We start from the raw sequence: 18,130 nt of genomic DNA on the forward strand, positions 1-18,130 counted from the left end.
ATGTGTCTGCACTCCACAGATTTGGTTCTCTCTTGATATCTAACACTAGATATCTAGTGTACAGCAATGGCTGCGTATTAGTAACACCAGATAACATTTATTATTTGCCATAAGCCAGGCACTATGCTAATCGCATTACGTGTCTTAACTAAACAAAGCAGCACAAAACACATTATGAGGATTATTGCTCCTTGCAGATGAGTAAACAAAGGCTCAGAGAGGAGAATCGACCTGCTCAAGGTCACAGAGCCAGTAAGTTGTGGCACAGGCATTTGAGCCTCAGTAATTTTGGACTGTGTAGGGGGATGGAGACACAATTCAACCTATGACAGTGACCTTCATGATTAGATGTAAACTTAACAACAACAACAAAAAAAAATCTCAGCGTTCATATGTAGAACAGACCTGAGAACTGTCAGACAGATATTGCGCCTAAGATCAGACCTATCAACACATTTTTTCTCTTTACTCTCCGTCATGTGTTTATTCAGATTATATGAATGTTATTGAAAGATACATATTATATGAATATTATTGAAAGATACATACATACATTTTGTAGGTATTGTTGTATATGTGTGTTTTACATAAACAGTGTTTTTATCATAAACCTCATTCCCTTTCTTCCTTTGTTCACAAGTGACCATTAGCCATATTGCTGAATGTGTCCATCCCTTGCAACTGCTGCACAGTACTCCATCATATGCAATCCCCACACTTCACTTACCTGCCAGAATGCAGCAGTTAGTTTGGTGGAGGAACTGACCCATCAGAAACCCAGAATGGATGGCAGCTACAAAAAACCAACTGTCTCATTGCAAACCAGCAGACTATCAGCCCTATTTGTCATTTCCATAATTATGGGCAATCTAGATGGTCACCAACTCCCCGACCCTGAGAAACAACACTTCAATAAACATCTTTTCTATTTTTTCTTCAGATAGGGTCTTGCTCTGTCACCCAGGCTGGAGTGCAGCAGAGGTGTGATCATGGCTCACTGCAGCCTCAAATCCCTGGGTGCAAGTGATCCTCCCACCTCAGCCTCCTGCATAGCTAGGACCACAGGTACATGCCACCATGCCCCGCTAATTTGTTTTCTTTTTTAGAGACACGATCTCAGGGTCACTATGTTGACCAGGCTGGTTTCAAACTCCCGGCTTCAAGTGATCCTCCCACCTCCACCTCCGAAAGTGTCGGGATTACAAGCATGAGCCACCACAGCTGGCCAATAAACATCTTCATACAGGCCTCCTCTGTACCAGGGAGTTCTCCAGGGCACAAACCTACAAGTAGTATTGCTGTGTTTGGGGATACACCCCCAAGCTGTTAGCTGGCCAGAGCCCTCTGAGCCCACACACTGGGAGACAGAAGAGGAGGAGGAACTGCTTGCGGGAGACCCACACAGACAGGCTGGGGGCCTGTCCGCTGAAATTTACCACACTACAGCAGTGATTCTCAAACAACAGTCCGCCTATCAACGGTGTCAGTGTCCTGGCAGTGTCGCCTGGGAACTTGTTAGGATGCAAATGTTCAGATCCATCCAGCCCTCCCGAGTCAGAAACTCCACGGCTGGACTTCACCCAGCAGTTTGCGAGAATCTGGTACACATTCAAATGTGAGACTGTGCTAAGGCCATGGAGGCCCTGAGCATGCATGGGGGAATGGTTGATCACTGGGCAATGGAGTCATGGGGTAGGAACTACAGCTGGTGAGAAGACAGCTGGGATGTGAGAGAGAGGTAACACAGGGACTTTATGCAGACTAGTGCACATACTTCTCAGAACAGCCGTGTTGTGAGAAGCCAGCACAGCAAGAGCCCCACATGAATTAGAGGAAAAGACTGAGTCTACCGGGGTGAGAGAGGAACAACAGCTCTCATTCTTTCGTTGTTTCCACAAATACTTATCGTCTACTATGTGCCACGCACTATATAAGGCCCTGAGGATACAGCAGTGCCCAAGATGAACAACGTTACTGCCTTCCCAAAGCTTATATTCTATGGGAGAAGATTTTTTTTAAATAAACATGTTAGGTAAATAAACAAGGGCTGCAAATCAAATAAATAAGAGTAATGTGATCCAGAGAGCCTGGGGGCACGGCAGCAATTTCCACAACAGCCAACAAGTGAAAACAACCCGAATGGCCATCAGCTGATGAATGGACACACGTGATATATTACGGCAAAAGGAATATTCTCCAGCCATACACAGGAATGAAGCACTGGTACCTGCTACAACGTGAATGAATCTTGAAAACGTTATTCCCAGTGAAAGAGGCCAGACACAAAAATCCATACATTGTATGAGTCCATTGATATCCAATATCCAGAATAGGCAAATCCATCAAGATAGAAAGTAGATTTGTGGTTACCAAAGGACATGGGGAGGGGAGAGGAAGGTGACTGCTAATGGATACGGATTTTTTTAGGGTGATAAAAACCTTACTAAAATTAGATAGTGGACTGGGAGTAAGTAGTGGTGGTAGTTGTACAACTCTGTTAAGTATTAGGTTGGGGCAAAAGGAACTGTGACCTTTGCCATTAGACACAATAGCCAAATCGCCAGCTGGATGCAGTGGCTGACACCTGTAATCCCAGCACTTTGGGAGGATTAAGCAGGAGGATTACCTGAGGTTGGGATTTTGAGACCAGCCTGACCAATATGGTGAAGCCCCCTCTCCACTAAGAATACAATAATTAGCTGGGCGTTGGGGTGGGTACCTGTAGTCCCAGCTACTCAGGAGGCTGAGGCAGGAGAATTGCTTGAACCTGGGAGGTGGAGATTGCAGTGAGCCGAGATCACATCACTGCACCCCAGGCTAGGCAACAAGAGCAAAACTCAGTCTCAAAAAAAAAAAAAAGTAAGGGCAAAAATCACAATTACTCTTGCACCACCAACCTTTGTATAAAAAAGCATTGAATCGCAAACTACTTTCTTAAAGTATACTTTCTAAATATACTAAAAACCACTAAATGTATACTTTTAAGTTACAAATAAACAGCGAAGGGAGAGATGCAGTATAAATCAGGAAACGCCTGTGTGCGGGGGTGACGCTGGAGATGGGCCTTGAACAGGGAGGACCCGGTCACGTGAAGAGGATGGGAAGAGCATTTCAGGCTGAGAGAACAGAAATCGCAAAGGCCTTGAGGCGGAAAAGAGCTGAGTTATTTGGAGAATAAACATGAAGGTCAATGACACTAGAACAGGGCAGACGACGAGGAGAGGGTGACAAGGTGTCAATCAGTATAACCCGTTTCATGGAACGAGACACTGCCCACGTGTACTCACTAAGCAGTGTGGGGATGAAGAGGAGATGCAGACCTGAACGTCTTTGAAATCAAAATTCTGACCTCCATGCAATAAGCAGGGTCTGAAACTCAAAGGGGCTTCAGGGTAAGAAAGTTTTGAGACAAAAGACAGAGGCCTTCCAAAGCTAACTTGCCTTTTTCACTTTTAAACAAGCTCTTCATACTGAGCTTCAGGAGATGACTGAATCCTCTGAAACCGGATGGAAATTCTGTTTGTGCATTTTTCTCAAGCAAGAAGCCGTCACTATCCGGTTTTCTAAGGAGTCCCCCCTTCTGCCGCCCCCCCACCAACAAACTCCAAAATGTTCAGGCTTTCAAAAGGATAACAAAGTACGTAATCAGGTGGGCTACTGTGAACTCAGTCAGTTCTGCCATCCGCAGATCCCCTGGGCTTCTGAGTACCAACATTTGTAAATTTCAGCCCAAAAGCCCAAGGACACTTTTCCCCAGGGCAGCCCTTCCTAGAGCATGCGGCAGAGATGAGGAGTCTTAGGGACCATCATTTCCTGGACAAAGGCTCGCTCACTCCAGGGACTGCATAAATGATTTGATGCAGGGAAAGGAAATGTCGGAACCTCTTTGGTTTTACCTGTATTGATGCTGGTGCCCACTCTTGGAAGGCCCATGTAAGATGGCAGGAATCAGGAACCTTGGACCAAGGCAGGTGACCGCCAGCAGTGCCGTTGCTGGGATGTGCTGCCTGTATGACAATTGTATGTGCCCCTAAAGGGGATGCACAGATCATTTATTAGCTTGGGGCAAAAGTAATTGCGGTTTTTGCCATTGAAAGTAATGGCAAAAACCGCAATTACTTCTACGCCAACCTAAAATTTTTTACTCAGCTAACCATCACAAAGCAGACGTGTGGTTTAAAAATGCCCCATTCCTAACAAAACCACAGCCTAAAGATAGCGCTGATCACGCAAGCACAAAAAAACAATAATCTGGACTCCCTCCTCTTCTCTTCAAAAGCTTCTCGCAAAGGTAAAACAATGACGGTTTATTGAGATCAAAATAAAGTCAGAAGAAAAAAATGAAAATGCTCAGGAGGAATGATTAAAATACATTTTTATTAATGATGAACTTCACCCTTCAGTGTACATATGTGAGACAGTAAGCATGGTATGAAGTCACCACAATTAGCAACAGATTTTCAAATATTTCACCTTCAAGCTTAGTTTGAAATTTGTCCTTATGTATGCTTCATAATGTTCCTAATCATTGTTCATGGGTCCATGCACATGCATATACTTAGGAAAACAAATGTGCATATATTGGGTTGCATACAAAAAACATTTTATAGACAGGGATGTGATGAAAATTTTTAATAAACAGTACAAAGAACCAACTATGTGTCCCAAGCCACACAAATGCCTATGAATTTGGCATTTGTTTGTGGCACATAGTTTGAGTGCTTCTCAGATGTTAAGATGCATCCAGATCACCTGGGGATCTTGTTAAAATGCAAATTTGGATTCAATGAGTGGGAGGTGGGGCCTAAGATTCTGCCCAAGCTCCCAGGTGATAAAAACGCTGCTGGTTCACAGGCCACACTCTGAGTGACAAGACCCTGAGGGTACTGTGATAGTTAGTGTAATGTGTCAACTTAACTGGGCTATGGGGTGCCCAGATATTTGATCAACTGTTATTCTAGGTGTTCTGGGAGGGTGCTCTTAGATTAGATTAACAGTTAAATTAGTAAACTGAGTAAAACAGATTGCCCTTCTAAGGCAAGTGGGCCTCACCCAATCATCTGAAGGCCTAGAACAAAACGCTGACCTTTCCCCAAAAAAGAGAATTCTCCTGTCTGTCAGCCTTTAGACTTGTACAAGAACAAAGGCTCTGGAGATTGCGGACTTGCCAATTCCTTCTAAGAAATCTCTTTGTATATTTGTTGTTTCTCTGGAGAACCCTGTCTCTAGCAGGCACCTGAAGAAGCAGCTACACTTTTTCTTGATAGTCCTCCACTCAGTTCAGAATTATATTCAAACATGATTGTTTGAAACAACAATTGTGTTGAAACATAATTATGTGGCCATATTTGAGGGAGAAAATGACTGAATATTGGCAATTTCATGAGAGTACTGAAAGCTAGTGCTGGTTCAACTTTCTTGTACATTTCCTTTTGTGTTACCTGTCTCCTGATATTTGACTGTTGGCTCTGCAAGGGCAAGGATTGCTTTTGTGCTACTCATGGTTCTCTTGCAGCTCTCGGCACAGTGCGGGCATAAGTTAGATGTTCAGCGAATACCTATTTATTGAATGAATGAATGAGTGAGTGAGTGAATTTGGAGGTACTTTGTTATGCCAGGTAAACCAGGATATCATCAAATGTAGAACTTCTACTTGCCAAGTACTGAACTAAGCACTCAGAATCCAACTACAGATTAGAAGAGACAATTGTGGTCCCTGCGGGCCTTATTGTGAATGATAATGAAAAGGCCAGGGTGGGGAGGTGGGGAGAGACAGCATGGGGAGAAATGCCAGACATAGGTGAAGGGGAGGAAAGCAGCAAATCACGCTGCCATGTGTGTACCTATGCAACAATCTTGCATGTTCTTCACATGTACCCCAAAACCTAAAATGCAATTAAAAAAAAAAAAAAGAAAAAGAAAAGGCCAGGGATGGTGGCTCGTGCCTGTAATCCCAGTAGTTTGGGAGGCTGTGGATCACTTGAGGTCAAGAGTTCAAGACCAGCCTGGCCAACATGGTGAAACTCCATCTCTAATAAAAATATAAAAATTAGCCTAGCATAGTGGCAGGTGCTGGTAGTCTCAGCTACTTGGGAGGCTGAGGCAGAAGAATCACTTGAACTGGGGAGGCAGAGGTTGCAGTAAGCCAAGATTGCACCATTGTACTCTAGCCTGGACAATAGAGCAAGACTCTGTCTCAAAAAAAAAAAAAAAAAAAGGAAGGAAAGGATAATGGAAGGAGACCAATAACATAAACCAGTAAAATAGTTATTTAGTAAGTTCATTTTAGACCATAATGTAAAATGAAGCAAATAATACTGACTGGGTGATGGGCTGGAGTGTGTCAGGCTAGAGTGGGAAGCAACTAAGCCTGGTCAGGGACGGCTTCTCAGAGAAGGCGACATTGGAGCTGGGACCCGGGTGATGAGGAGAGACCAGCCACACAAGGGCCAACAACAGCTCCAAGGTGGGAATGAGCTTAGTTTATCTGAGGAACAAGAAGAAAATGTGTATCTCTTTTCTTTCCAATTACAATGATAAACACATGACCCCAATATTTCCAAACAGAACTCAGAGTCCCAGTATCTTGCTTAAGAGCCTCCAGGTATCCCAATGTCCAATCTATGTGTTGACTTTTAAACCCTTCAATAGAATTCCTGAGCATTTCCTCTTGCACAAGAAGCATCATTTATTTTTCAAGCATCCAAGGGCAACGGGCATGAGTGGATTTTCTAGAGTAACGGATACACAAGTGTAGACATTTGTCCAAGCGCATCAGACTATACACTTAAAATGTGTGAATTTTATTGGGTCAGTTAGACCTCAATGAAGTTGATTTTTAAAATGCAAGAACTCAGTACCTAGAGAGAAGCCAACATATCCTGCAAAGAAAAACAAATACTTTTCTGTGGCCAACACAATATGCATGCAAACATGGACTTCTCCAGCCTGGGAAGCCGGTCAAAGCCTTAGGATAACCACAAATGCATAGGAAGATGGAAGACAGGAGAGATATTGGAAGGGAAAAGGCAAGAGAAGGAGGTGCATTTGTCACTATTTGTTGCTACTCCTTTGCAAGGGACGCCAGTTCTTCTGAAGCATGTTTTAAAAACACACAGGACCCTGCTCTGCAATCTGCCACTTTGATTTCCAATTCTGTTTGAAGGTGGACAAAATAATGGCATGTGTTCCCTACTGGCTTCAAGTGTAGAGAGCTTCAAACATGTGCTTCTGTCCCCAAGGGCATTTCTCACCAACGTCCCCACCACGATGTCTGGGCCTATGGGGGCAGATGCAGAAAACGTTCCTAGTCTTCATCTTACGCTGGCTTCTTGAACTGGCCTCGATGCATGTGCTGTTGTTTGCAGGGCATCACACACTTCTTTGTGATCTGAGGAGACTGGAATTCCTGCAGGTATGCACTCACACGCAGTGTGGCCTAGCAGTCAAGGATCCGTGCACTCAGACCATCCAGGTTTGAAGTCCAACACTCCACTCACCAGCGGCAGGTTCATCCTCTTGGAAAGAAATCTGTGCCTCCGTAAACAGCAGATTGTCATAGAGCCTACCTCATGAGGGAAGGGTGTGAAATTAAATGAGAATTTACACATAAGCTTATGGCAAAATTGCAAAATCAACAAGGATTCTTCACCACCACTTTGGTCACCACTTTGCAGTGTATTTCATGTGGTCATACATAGACACTCCCTCCTATTCTGCACCTGCCAGCCCCTCCCGCTCAGATTCAAATGCAAGTCCAGAGAGGTTAGGAGACTTGGTCAATGTCACTCAGCTAAATAAATATAACAGAGCAAGAGTCAGTCACCAAGATCCAAATGACAACATAATTCTCTTCAGTAGACAAGACGTAGAATTTTTCAATAAGAATGGTGATAAAAGGGTAATAGTTGCTGAGCAGTAACCATGTGACATGTCCTGTGTTCACTGTTTTCCAAACCCTGTCTCAGTGAATCCTTCATCTGCAGACAAGAGCCTGAGACTAAGAAAGGTGAAGCAACCTTCCCAAGGTCACACAGCTAATAAGTGGCTGAGCTAGGATTGAATCTCAGGCCATCTGGCCGAAGCCTGGGCTGTTGAGACCAATTCGACTGACTCTCTAGGGGCTACAGTAAATGTAACAGAGTGACTCCGATGGAGGTGGTGACTGAGAGGAACCCAAGAGCTTCCTGAAGGGGGCAGTCACCACTCAGTGGCAACCAATAGCTGCTGTGTGAAAATGCAGATCCAATGTCACCAGACCCAGTAAGTTCTCATGAGAAACCGGGAATCTGGATTCCTGCATAAAATCTCCCAGTTTTTAAATGCTGGCAACTGAGTCTCACTTGGTTTTAAAACACCATGCATAATGGAGACTAAAGAGATTTCACAGCCAAATACAATAAGCCGGGTCCTGATGTGCAAAACCAAGCTGTAAAAGACATTTTTTGTACGAGTGAGAAATTTTTTAATGACTGGATGTCTGATGATACTATGGGATCTGTGTTCTTTTTCCTGGGTGTGATAATAAAATTGTGCTGGGTAGGAGAATTTCCTTGCTCTCAGGAAAGCCCCACGCTGAGATATTAAGGACTAAGTGTCATGTCTGCAACTTATTTTCACGTTTCAGCAGAGAAAGAAAGAAGAAAGGGAGGAAGGGGGAAAGGAAAGGAAGACAAGGAGGAAGGGAAGAAGATGAGAAGAGGGGAAGGAAGGAAAGAGAAGGGAAGAATGGGAAGAGAGAAGGGAGGGAGGGAAAAAGGAGGGAGGGAGGGAGGGAAAGAGGGAAAATGGAGGAAGAGAGGAAGGAAGGGAAGAAGGAAGGGAGGAAGAAAGGAAGGAAAGGTAAGGAGAGAGGAAAGGAGTAGGGAAGGAAGGAAGGCTAGACAGAGGGACAGGAGGAAGGGAGAGAGAAAGGGCAGGAGGGAAGAGGGAAGAGAGGGAGAAGGGAAACAAAAAATATGGAGAGAGTGTGTGACCAATAAAGCAACTATGGTAAAATACTAATAATTGTTCAGTCTCGATTAGTGGTTCCCAACTAGGGCCAGTTTTGCCCTTAGATGACATTTGGCCATGTCCAGAGACATTTTTTACCATCACAACCGGGGTGTGGAGTACGTGCTACCAGCATCGAGTGGGCAGAGACCAGAGATGCTGGCAAACACACCGCACCGCAGCCCCGCACAATAAAGGATTCTCCAGTCAGTATAGCCAAGGTTGAGAAATCCTCATCTAAATAAAGGATACACTGAAATTATTTTATGATTTTTCAAGGTTTTTGTGGATGTCTACAATTTTTCACAACACAAAATTGAGGAAAACTTAAAAATAAAAACACCTAAATAGAAATACCTTGCAGATCAAGCAGAACATGTCTACACAGTTTGGTAACCATAGCTGGTTACAATTCACAGTCATTTATTCTAATCAATAGTGGTTGACTGTGGCTGCTCTTACAGCTGCTGAATGGGCATTTGTTCAGTTCTTACTATATCCCGTGCACGCCTCCCCGCATGGCTTCCTGGAATTGCTGTCTTTCTGCTTTTCTCAGCCCTAATTAGCCCACAAGGAAGCAGGCCACAGGCCCAGGACTCTGAACCTGCAAACTGGTATCTTGGAGACCTCCGCAGGAAAACCCAAGTTTACTGGCCACTAGGGACAAAGTTTATAATGGGGGGCGTGACAACATGGTTGTCTTTCAAAAGAATATGCTTTCAGTCCGGATAAAAACAAGCCCCTATTCAGGGTCCCTTGCAGCTCCAGACAAAAATTAAGAGGCTGTGGCTGGCAGTTTAATTTCACCTGGAAGCAGCCTCTCTGATGCCAAGCTTGGCATGCTGGCACCCACTGGAGCATCCCTTAGCACCATCCAGCAAAGGCTACTGAGTCAATTGCCATAGCTGGGATTCCAGATGATTAACTGCGTAAGCAGCTCAGGACACATTTGGCAGGTACCTGGGGCAGCCCCGACATTACAGAAACAAGCAACAGAATGCAAGTAAGCCCAAGCACAGTGGCTCATGCATGTAATCCCAGCACTTCGGGAGGCAGAGGTGGGTGGACTGCATGAGATCAGGAGTTCGAGACCAGCCTGGCCAACCCCAGGCCAGGTGATACACTGTCTATACTAAAAATACAAAACAATTAGCCGAGCATGGACGTGCACACCTGTAGTCCCAGCTACTTTGAAAGCTAAGGCAGGAGAATTGCTTGAACCTGGAAGGCAGACACTGCAGTGAGCTGAGATCCTGCCACTGCACTCCAGGCTGTATGACAGAGCAACACTCCTATCTCACAAAAAAAAAAAAAAAAAAAAAAAAAAAAAGCAAATAAGAGAGTCACAGTGGCTCCTCTCCTTTCTCCCAGATTAATTTATCCACTCCCCAACCCTATGAAATATTCCCAAATCCAAAACTAGTGTTTTCCCAAGTGTGGACCACTTTATCTCAGAGCCATTAGGGGAGGGGAGTTGTTAAATGAAGATTTCTTGGACCCACTCAGAATCTATTGATTCAGAATCTCTGTGGGTCAAACTCAAGAATCTGCATTTTGGGACACTGCTCCAGATCCTGATGTTTATTCAATCTGAAACATCTGTCTCTGAATCAAAACTGGGAGACTGGTAATGCACAATTTCCTAATTGTGTGACCTTGAGCACAGCATCTTACCTGAGCCATGATTTTCTTGTATGTGTATGGATATTAAAATAGCACCTGTCTCGTCTAAGAACTAAATAAATGAGAGGGCGTTTTACACACACACACACACACACACACACACACACCCCGCACAGTGCCTGCCTCCACTTACATCGCTCAGCAGGTGTTAGTTCCTTTTCCTTAACAGTGATTGGGAGAACATTAGCATCACCTGGAGAGCTTTTCAAATTGCAGAGGCAACCAGGCACAATGGTTCACACCTGTAATCCTAGCACTTTTGGAGGCCAAGGTGGGAGAATCACTTGAAGTAAGGAATTTGAAACCAGCCTGGCCAACATGGTGAAACCCCATCTCTACTAAAAATAAAAATAAAATGATGCCTAGGTCCCGCCTTAGAGACTTGGATTTAAGTAACCTAGGATGAGACCCCTGGTGATGGGACTTTTTTATAAAGCATTCCAGGTGATACTAAACAGCAGTTGCAGTTGAAAAATCACACCTGAGAAGCTGCCAGTAAAAAATCAACTCTCTTTTCAGGAGTATGCACTTCCACTCTATTCTGGAATTCTCAAAAATGTATACTGGGACAACCTGTGTTGAGCCTCTGGTACCCCAAGACTCGGTCCTCTAGATTCTGGCTCCAGGAAGACCCTCTCTATACCTGCAGAACAAAGTAGCTGCAACCCGCTCAGCTGTGGTCATTTTCCCCCCAGCAGCGCCGCACGGGGTTGGGGGGGGGCCGCAGGACCGAGAAGTTGGATCCCTGCTGCGCCCTTAGGTAACTGGCAGAAAGCTGTCACCGGAACACCGAGATCAAAGACGGCTGATCTAGCATCACTTTCTCCCATAGATGCCCAAAGGTTAGCTCCTCTCCCCACCTGCCCACCTCCCGTCAGGCCAACCGACAGGGAGGGTTCCTTTAAGAGCAGATTCGCGAAGACAGGGCTTGGTGGCGATTTCAGCAGTAGTTAACCGAATCTGCAAGGCAGCCTACCTGTCTCAAAGTGAATCTTTCCCTACCAAGGCGACACCGATGCCGCAGTCCTAAGACCACTTCTGCCCACATCTTAACACAGACCCCCGGAATTAACAGGGACTGGCCTGGCCGGTGGGGCTGGGGACAGGACATCCTGTGGCTGCGGAAGGTGGGCGGGGCCAGAGCTTTGCCCCTTTAGTAGGTCAGGGTTTCTTGAAGCCCCTCGGAGCTCACTTGCGTGCGGCAAGATCCCACCATCCACCCACAGCTGCCTGCTGACCCAAACCGATAACTTCCTCACCTCTTCCTCCCAAATCTATACTCCCTGGAAATAAAGAAAAAAATCTCATCGGATACTCTGCGTATAAGTAGAAAATAATTACTAGTGAGGTGGTGATGTTCCTTTGCCTATTTTTGGTTGGTCTCTTTGTTCAGATTTTTTTAGGCATCAGACGGAGCGCGTGCACACACGCGCGCGCGCAGGCCCCCGGCGGAGGGGGCGCGGGAGAAGGGGTGGGTAGAGGAAAACATAGCGACTTCGTTACCCAGATTCGGACGGAAAGGGGACAGTTAAAGCTGGTGCCCCAGCCCTCCAGCTGTTCGCAGGCAGCTAGTCGCTCCTTCCACCCCGCCCGCCTGGACCTCATGCCAACCCCCCGCCTCTCCCGCGGCCGGGGGCTTAGGGCTTCGTGCTCCTCGTGGCTGCGTCCTCCGCCTCCAAAGTTACGGAGTTCGCGAATCGATTTCGACATTTTTTAAAAAAGGAAGAAAAAGGCAAATAGCTCTATTAATCCCCCAATGCTTTTTCCTATCTGCTGCGACTAGCCAGTGTTGGGGCTTGTATAATGAAAAAGGCAAGCCCCGAAAGTTGACGAAATCAGGGTGCATGGAAGTAAGAGCGCGCGAGGAGGGGTCTCGGGCCCCCGCAGTCCAAGCCAACGAGGGCAAGGGGCGCTATCTGCAGCGATGGCCCCGGCCCAGGGCTTCGAGAGACGGAGGTCGGAGAAAGGGATGAGGTGGGTAAAGGGGCGGGGGCAGCTGAGGTCCGAAATCTCAGGACAGCGAAGCTCTGAAAAAGCCAGGCGGCCGCTCCAAGCAAGGCTTTTGTTCTCGCCCTCCCCTCACTCCACCTCCCTCGCCGCCTTTTCGCGAGTCGTACGAGTTGCAGGCGGCACTCACTCTGATCCTCCCTCCTTCACACACACACGCGCGCGGGCTCACACACGCCCCCCTTCCCTTTCGGGCTCGCCTGCCCCTGTTTACCAAGAAGCTAGCACCTGGAATCCAAGGGGTGCCATGGACCCCCTCCCCAAAACCCAAGACTTCGGGGCCACGGGTTCCCAGGCTGTGTGTGTCAAGTCCGCCTCAATCACCAGCCGGAGAAGGCGGCCAGAGGGCGAGGGGGGGCAGAGTCCTACACACACACACACACACACACACACTCACACACACACACTCACGCACACGCTCATACCCACACCTGTGCTAAGCCCAGAGCCCCTTCTCTGCGCTCCAAGCTGAAGTTGGCTTCCCGGCGACATCCCCCAGCGGAGAGGCTGATATGCAGGGAGCGGGGACCTGGGGGAGCGCCATTGCCTAGGGGAAGGTAGGGAGGAGAGAGCCGGGAGAGCGAAGCCCGGAGGGGAGGGCGAAGGGGAGGCAGCCCACCTGGACATGTGCTCCCTTTGGGGCCGGTGCGCTTTCTCCAGCCCCAGCTTGGTGAAGATGCCCACGAGCACCATGACGGCCACCACCCCGCAGATGATGTAGACGATCAGGTTGGTCTTGTCCTTGGTGGGGTCGTGCAAGGGGTCGTCCTTGCGGGCGGGGGGCTTGCCGGTGTTGAGCCAGAGCGGCGTGTCGTAGTTGGTGCAGGTGCTTTGGTTCAGTCGCCGCTTCTTAAATGTGCAGCAGAACCGGAAGCCACAAGTCCCGCAGCAGAAGATGAAGTCGCCCGAGCTGCAGTTGAATGGCGGGTCCCACTGGCCCATGACATCGAAGTAACCCCGGCAGAAGTCCGGTGTGGGCGCCCGGGTCGGAGGCGCGTCCGATGCCTCGGCGCCCTCGCTGGCCTCTCCCGAGGCGGCCCCGGAGCGGTTGCCCCCCGCCAGCAGCAACACGCCGCCCAGTTGCGCCAGCTGCCCGTGCCCCGCTCGCTCCTGCGCCCGGCACACGCGGGCGCACAGCTCGGTGAGGAAGCAGCCGAGGAGCAGCCGGAGGACGCGGCGCATCGTGTCTCCCAGCCCGGGCTCGGCCACTCGGCTGCCGCTGGAGCCGCTGCGGCCGCCTCTCGAGGCGCGGCCGAAGCTGCCGAGGCTGCTGCCGGGGGCTGCGAGCCGCCGCGGGCCGCACATGCAGGGAGCGGCGCGGGGCGCTCGGTGGTCGGCGGCCACTGCGCTCGGCTCAGCCCGCGTTCGCCTCCAGCGCGCCGCGCGCCGAGGGGCCGGCCAGGGAGGAGCGCGCCCGGCCGAGCGGGGGGAGGATGAGCGGGGGCAAGCGCGAGGTGCAGGTCCGGCCGGCCACCGGGGGAGGCGGGGGCGGAGAGCGGGGGAGAATCGGGCTGGCAGCGCCTATCCTTGGCGGGCGGCCCCGGACTGGCCGCCCCGAGCCCGCTCGCAGTATCCTTCTCACCTCTCCAGCTCGCCAAGTGCGCTGGTGAGAGCGAAGCGACACTTGTGGAATGAAGGGAGGACAGGAGGGAAGGGGGAGGGGGAGGAGGGCGGGCAGAGGAGGCGCGGGTGGGGGGGGCGGGAGCGAGCTCTAGAGGGGCGGGGGCGCGGAGAGAGGTGACTCGAGCGGGAGCTAGCTGGGGGGCGTGCAGAGCTGAGCCAGGCGAGCGGGCGGGGAGGAGCGAGCTCGGCAGCCACCGAGGCTGGAGGAGCCGCTCGGATTTCCCGGCAGGTGGAGAACCTCGGCGGGACCTCCCGCGCCCTCTCTGGGTGGGAGGCGCGGCGCAGACCTGTCCAGAGCGCAGAGGCGGCTCAACTCGTGGCTTTTTCACGGGTGCGTGTGCAGGAGCGGCGGCCGAAATCTGCCCACGAGGGAAAAGATGACTCCGAGAGGATGGGGACGGACTAGATGGCTTTCACTCCAAGACAGACTGGGTGCAGTCTGATCAGGATCGCCCCTCCCAGGCGTGCGGAGCCGTCTCGCCCTTCCCGGCTGCGCCCTCCAGCCCTGCGCGCAACCCGCGTGGCTCAACTCCCTGGGGCGAGGCAAGGACCCAGGCTGAGCTGGGAAGGACAGGTGGCAAGCCCCTGGGCCGGGGGTAAGCACCCACCGGGGAGAGGGATTTGGAATGAACTAATCGAAGAAGGTCGGGAGTAGGAGGGGACAGCAAAACAAGGCCGAGGCTATGGCGTGTCCTGGAAGGTCTCTCCTTGGAAGTCCCCAAGCCCCTCGGACCTGCCGCTTTCTGTCCCTCTTCGCCCCCGCAGCGTTCTCTGCGCTCCACAGGAGGGCATACCGCGGCGCCGCCTCTGCGCTCCCGGATCTGGCGCAGCGCAAGGCCTGGGCACCCAGCCTCAGCCACCCTCCCGGACCTGGAGCCCGCGCATCGGTCTCCGGAGCTGGCTGTCCCCTGTCCCCACGAATCCCCCCGGAAATCCTCACCGGGGGCTGCGGAGCTCTGCCTTCCTTCCTCAGCTTCCAGCCTCCCGTCTCCTGTGTGTTTCCAAATCTGCCCTCTCTCTCCTAGCGAATTCCAGCTCCTCGTAGGCCCTCTCTCATTTCTCCCACCTCTTTCTCTCCTCTGCTTGATTTTGACTCCAGTAGCCCCAAAACAGGATTTGCACCAAAGCTGCTACACCAAATTTAGATCTCCCCACGCCCCGGCGTTTTGTTTTTTAATTGCATTAACTAAGTATACACTTTGCAGGCTGCTAGGCGATTTGCAAGGAGATAATGTTTCCACAACCCTCCTCTCCACTTGGCTGCAGTCAAGGGCTTCTCAGGGCATCTTCAGAAAACGAAAAGTTGGACCACATGTAAAATGGTTTACCAGGGTCCCCTGGATTGAGAACACGTGGGAGGATTTATTGGGACTCTTGCAAGTTTTCTCCAAATGAGAGGAAGCTTGGCTAATTGCCCCTTTGCCTTTAAAAATTCACCTTTTGATGTTTCAAAAAAGATTTGCAAACACACAGCAGGACACTGACATGCTGCTCTGGCTCAACCCAGGAGTATTATATTCCAAACCCACCTGGGGAAGGTATGAACATGTTTGAACCAGATCCACCAGATTCATTATAATAGGATCCCCAAAATAGGACAGTATGGAGAGTCTGTCTGTCATGACTGGCAACCCACGCCCACCACCACCTTGTGAGTCCTACAAACACAAGCATTGGTGTCTGAGAGCTAATGAGAGCTGACATTTATTCAGTGCCTGCAACATACCCACTAAGCTTGCTTTTTCTAAAAGCTGCTCCTCAAGGAAGCTTAGAGCAGTGCCCAGCATATAGCAGACAGTCTGGAAATGTTTGCTGAACCATCGAGTGACTGGTCTGTAACTCTCCGTTAGGGAATAGTTCCAGGCCCACACAACAGAGGGAGAGATGTGCCCCAAAGCAATTAAACCAGTTGCCCAAGTAGCTCCGGGAAATGAGTGCCAGAACTGGCATTTGACCCATGAAATTTGAGTCCAGAAACGGCCCTCCAGCTACCACATAAACTAGGCGTCCAAACTCTGTCTACCTCGTACAATGTGTTTACGTTTTCGACTGTCTACCTGCACTGAGATGTAAACTGTGTAATGGAGAGGGTCTTGACTCCCATAACATGTCCCCCAATACCCAGAACCCAGGCATACCAGTCCACAGCTCTGCCCTCCAGCCCTTCAGGCAACTCCAGGGATGTGAGCCTTTTGGGTTGCGTGCAGAGCTGGAGGGCACAGCCCTGGGGTGCAGTGCTAGACATGGTAAACACTCCAAAATATGCATGGGCTGTATTAATTAGAATATTTTGTGCAAGACTCTGTCTTAAAACAAGAGAGGAAAGGAACACTTAGGGCACGGGTAATGGAGTTTCTTCTGTCATTATGTATATAAAAGGTGAGAGTTTTTTATATACTAAATCAGAAATGGAAAGGGACCCTGAAGCAGGCTTCCCATGGTCCAGGAAGCTGTGGCTCAGAGGTTAAGATCTTTGTGGGAGATTATATGGCGAGCAATGGTCCCACCAGGGCTGGATTTAGATGCCTGACTCCTAACCCAGGGCTCTTGCTCCACTCTGCCTGACTCCACCTCAGCAGACATCAGGACAGAGTTTCACCAGGGACAGGGGAGAACAGTAGGTCACAGACATCTTTCTGCAAGGGTTGGGAGTTTTAAGGAAGTGTAAATTTGATTTAAAAAATAATTCAGAAAAAAAGACAAAATCTGGATAGAAAAGTCCATTTCAGAATCTACTTCCAACCTCTGTAAAATATTGCGTGTCACCTGGACATCTGACTCCGGTCCTCAGAGGAGACTCACTGTGGCTGCTGCTCCTCGCTTTAATTAACAGAGACTGCCCCCTGTTTGTGTCGAGAAGAGTGCAAAGCTTGTGCTTGGGAAAGAAGCAGAGAGCCACCCTGCGTGGCTTATGTGCCAATGATTCTAAACTGTAAACCTCCTATCCCCCCATGAGCTGTCCCCAGACCAGATTCCCTGCCTGCTCCTGTCTCTCCTGTCTGCTGTAGCGGCCGCCACTCCCTGGAATATTGCCCCAGCCTGTTTCCCAAGGCTTTGAAAAAATATTAAAAAGAGAGAAGAATCCTCTGGGTTCATTTTACTCTGCAGAGAAAAATGTCAATTTCCTCCCAGCACATCAAGTCAGTAAATACAGTTACTACCATGGGTGGGTACTTATTGGGAACATGTGAGTGAGAAAGCATTTCTTTCAGGGATTCTGACGGGTAGAGGTAGGGGTTATAAATGACCTAATTGGAACACCTGGCAGACTCACAGAAGATTAAAAATCATCATCAATGCCCTCCCCACCATGACCCAAACGAATTCATGCAAATGAACTGATATTAAAATGCAGCTCTTAATGAAAGTACTTTCTATGAAAGAGAGGATGACATTATTATTTACAACACAGGCACTTTTCATATCTAAAGAAGAATCTCACTTGCTCTTGCCTTAATTATGTCAGACTGCAGTACACACAGCAACAGAACGCAGTTGTACTCCCTAACAATTAGAGAAGAGAACCATGTATGAATAACAAAGGATGTTAGCTTACCAGTACATTGCAACCGCTGTCCTGAAGCAACTCAACAAATTGTATTATATGTGCTCTGGTCCTCACCGGAATGAGTGGTTTGTTAATTGCCCTCATCAGGTGGCTTTTAGGGTTTCAAAGAGGTTTTTAAGCAACTGTTAGCCTGGAGGAGAAAAAAAAAAAAAAAAAAGATGAAACAGAAGTGAAATGTAGCTAGCACTTTTGTCAGTTTCAAGCAACAAGGTGATTTGATGTATTTTATTCTCTCCTGAAGAGATGAGGGAATCCTTG

General features: G+C 48.9%; 1 protein-coding gene across 3 annotated transcripts in view; it reads right to left on the bottom strand.

The window, feature by feature from the left end:
* SHISA9 (shisa family member 9) overlaps positions 1-14,316 on the bottom strand; it is a 348,028-nt gene extending 333,712 nt beyond the window's left edge. For 2 of the 3 annotated variants that reach the window (XM_010339400.3, XM_074382211.1), the window contains exon 1: positions 13,301-14,316. In XM_010339400.3, the coding sequence (XP_010337702.3) occupies positions 13,301-13,986 (686 nt within the window). In that variant the 5' untranslated portion in view covers positions 13,987-14,316. Of the gene's footprint in view, positions 1-4,358; positions 7,565-13,300 lie in introns of those variants that run through there. The other variant, XM_039478212.2, reaches the window with a different exon arrangement.
* Between the last annotated feature and the right edge of the window lie 3,814 nt (positions 14,317-18,130).

This window comes from Saimiri boliviensis, chromosome 12, assembly GCF_048565385.1.
Source record: "Saimiri boliviensis isolate mSaiBol1 chromosome 12, mSaiBol1.pri, whole genome shotgun sequence".
Classification (NCBI taxonomy): Eukaryota; Metazoa; Chordata; class Mammalia; order Primates; family Cebidae; genus Saimiri; species Saimiri boliviensis.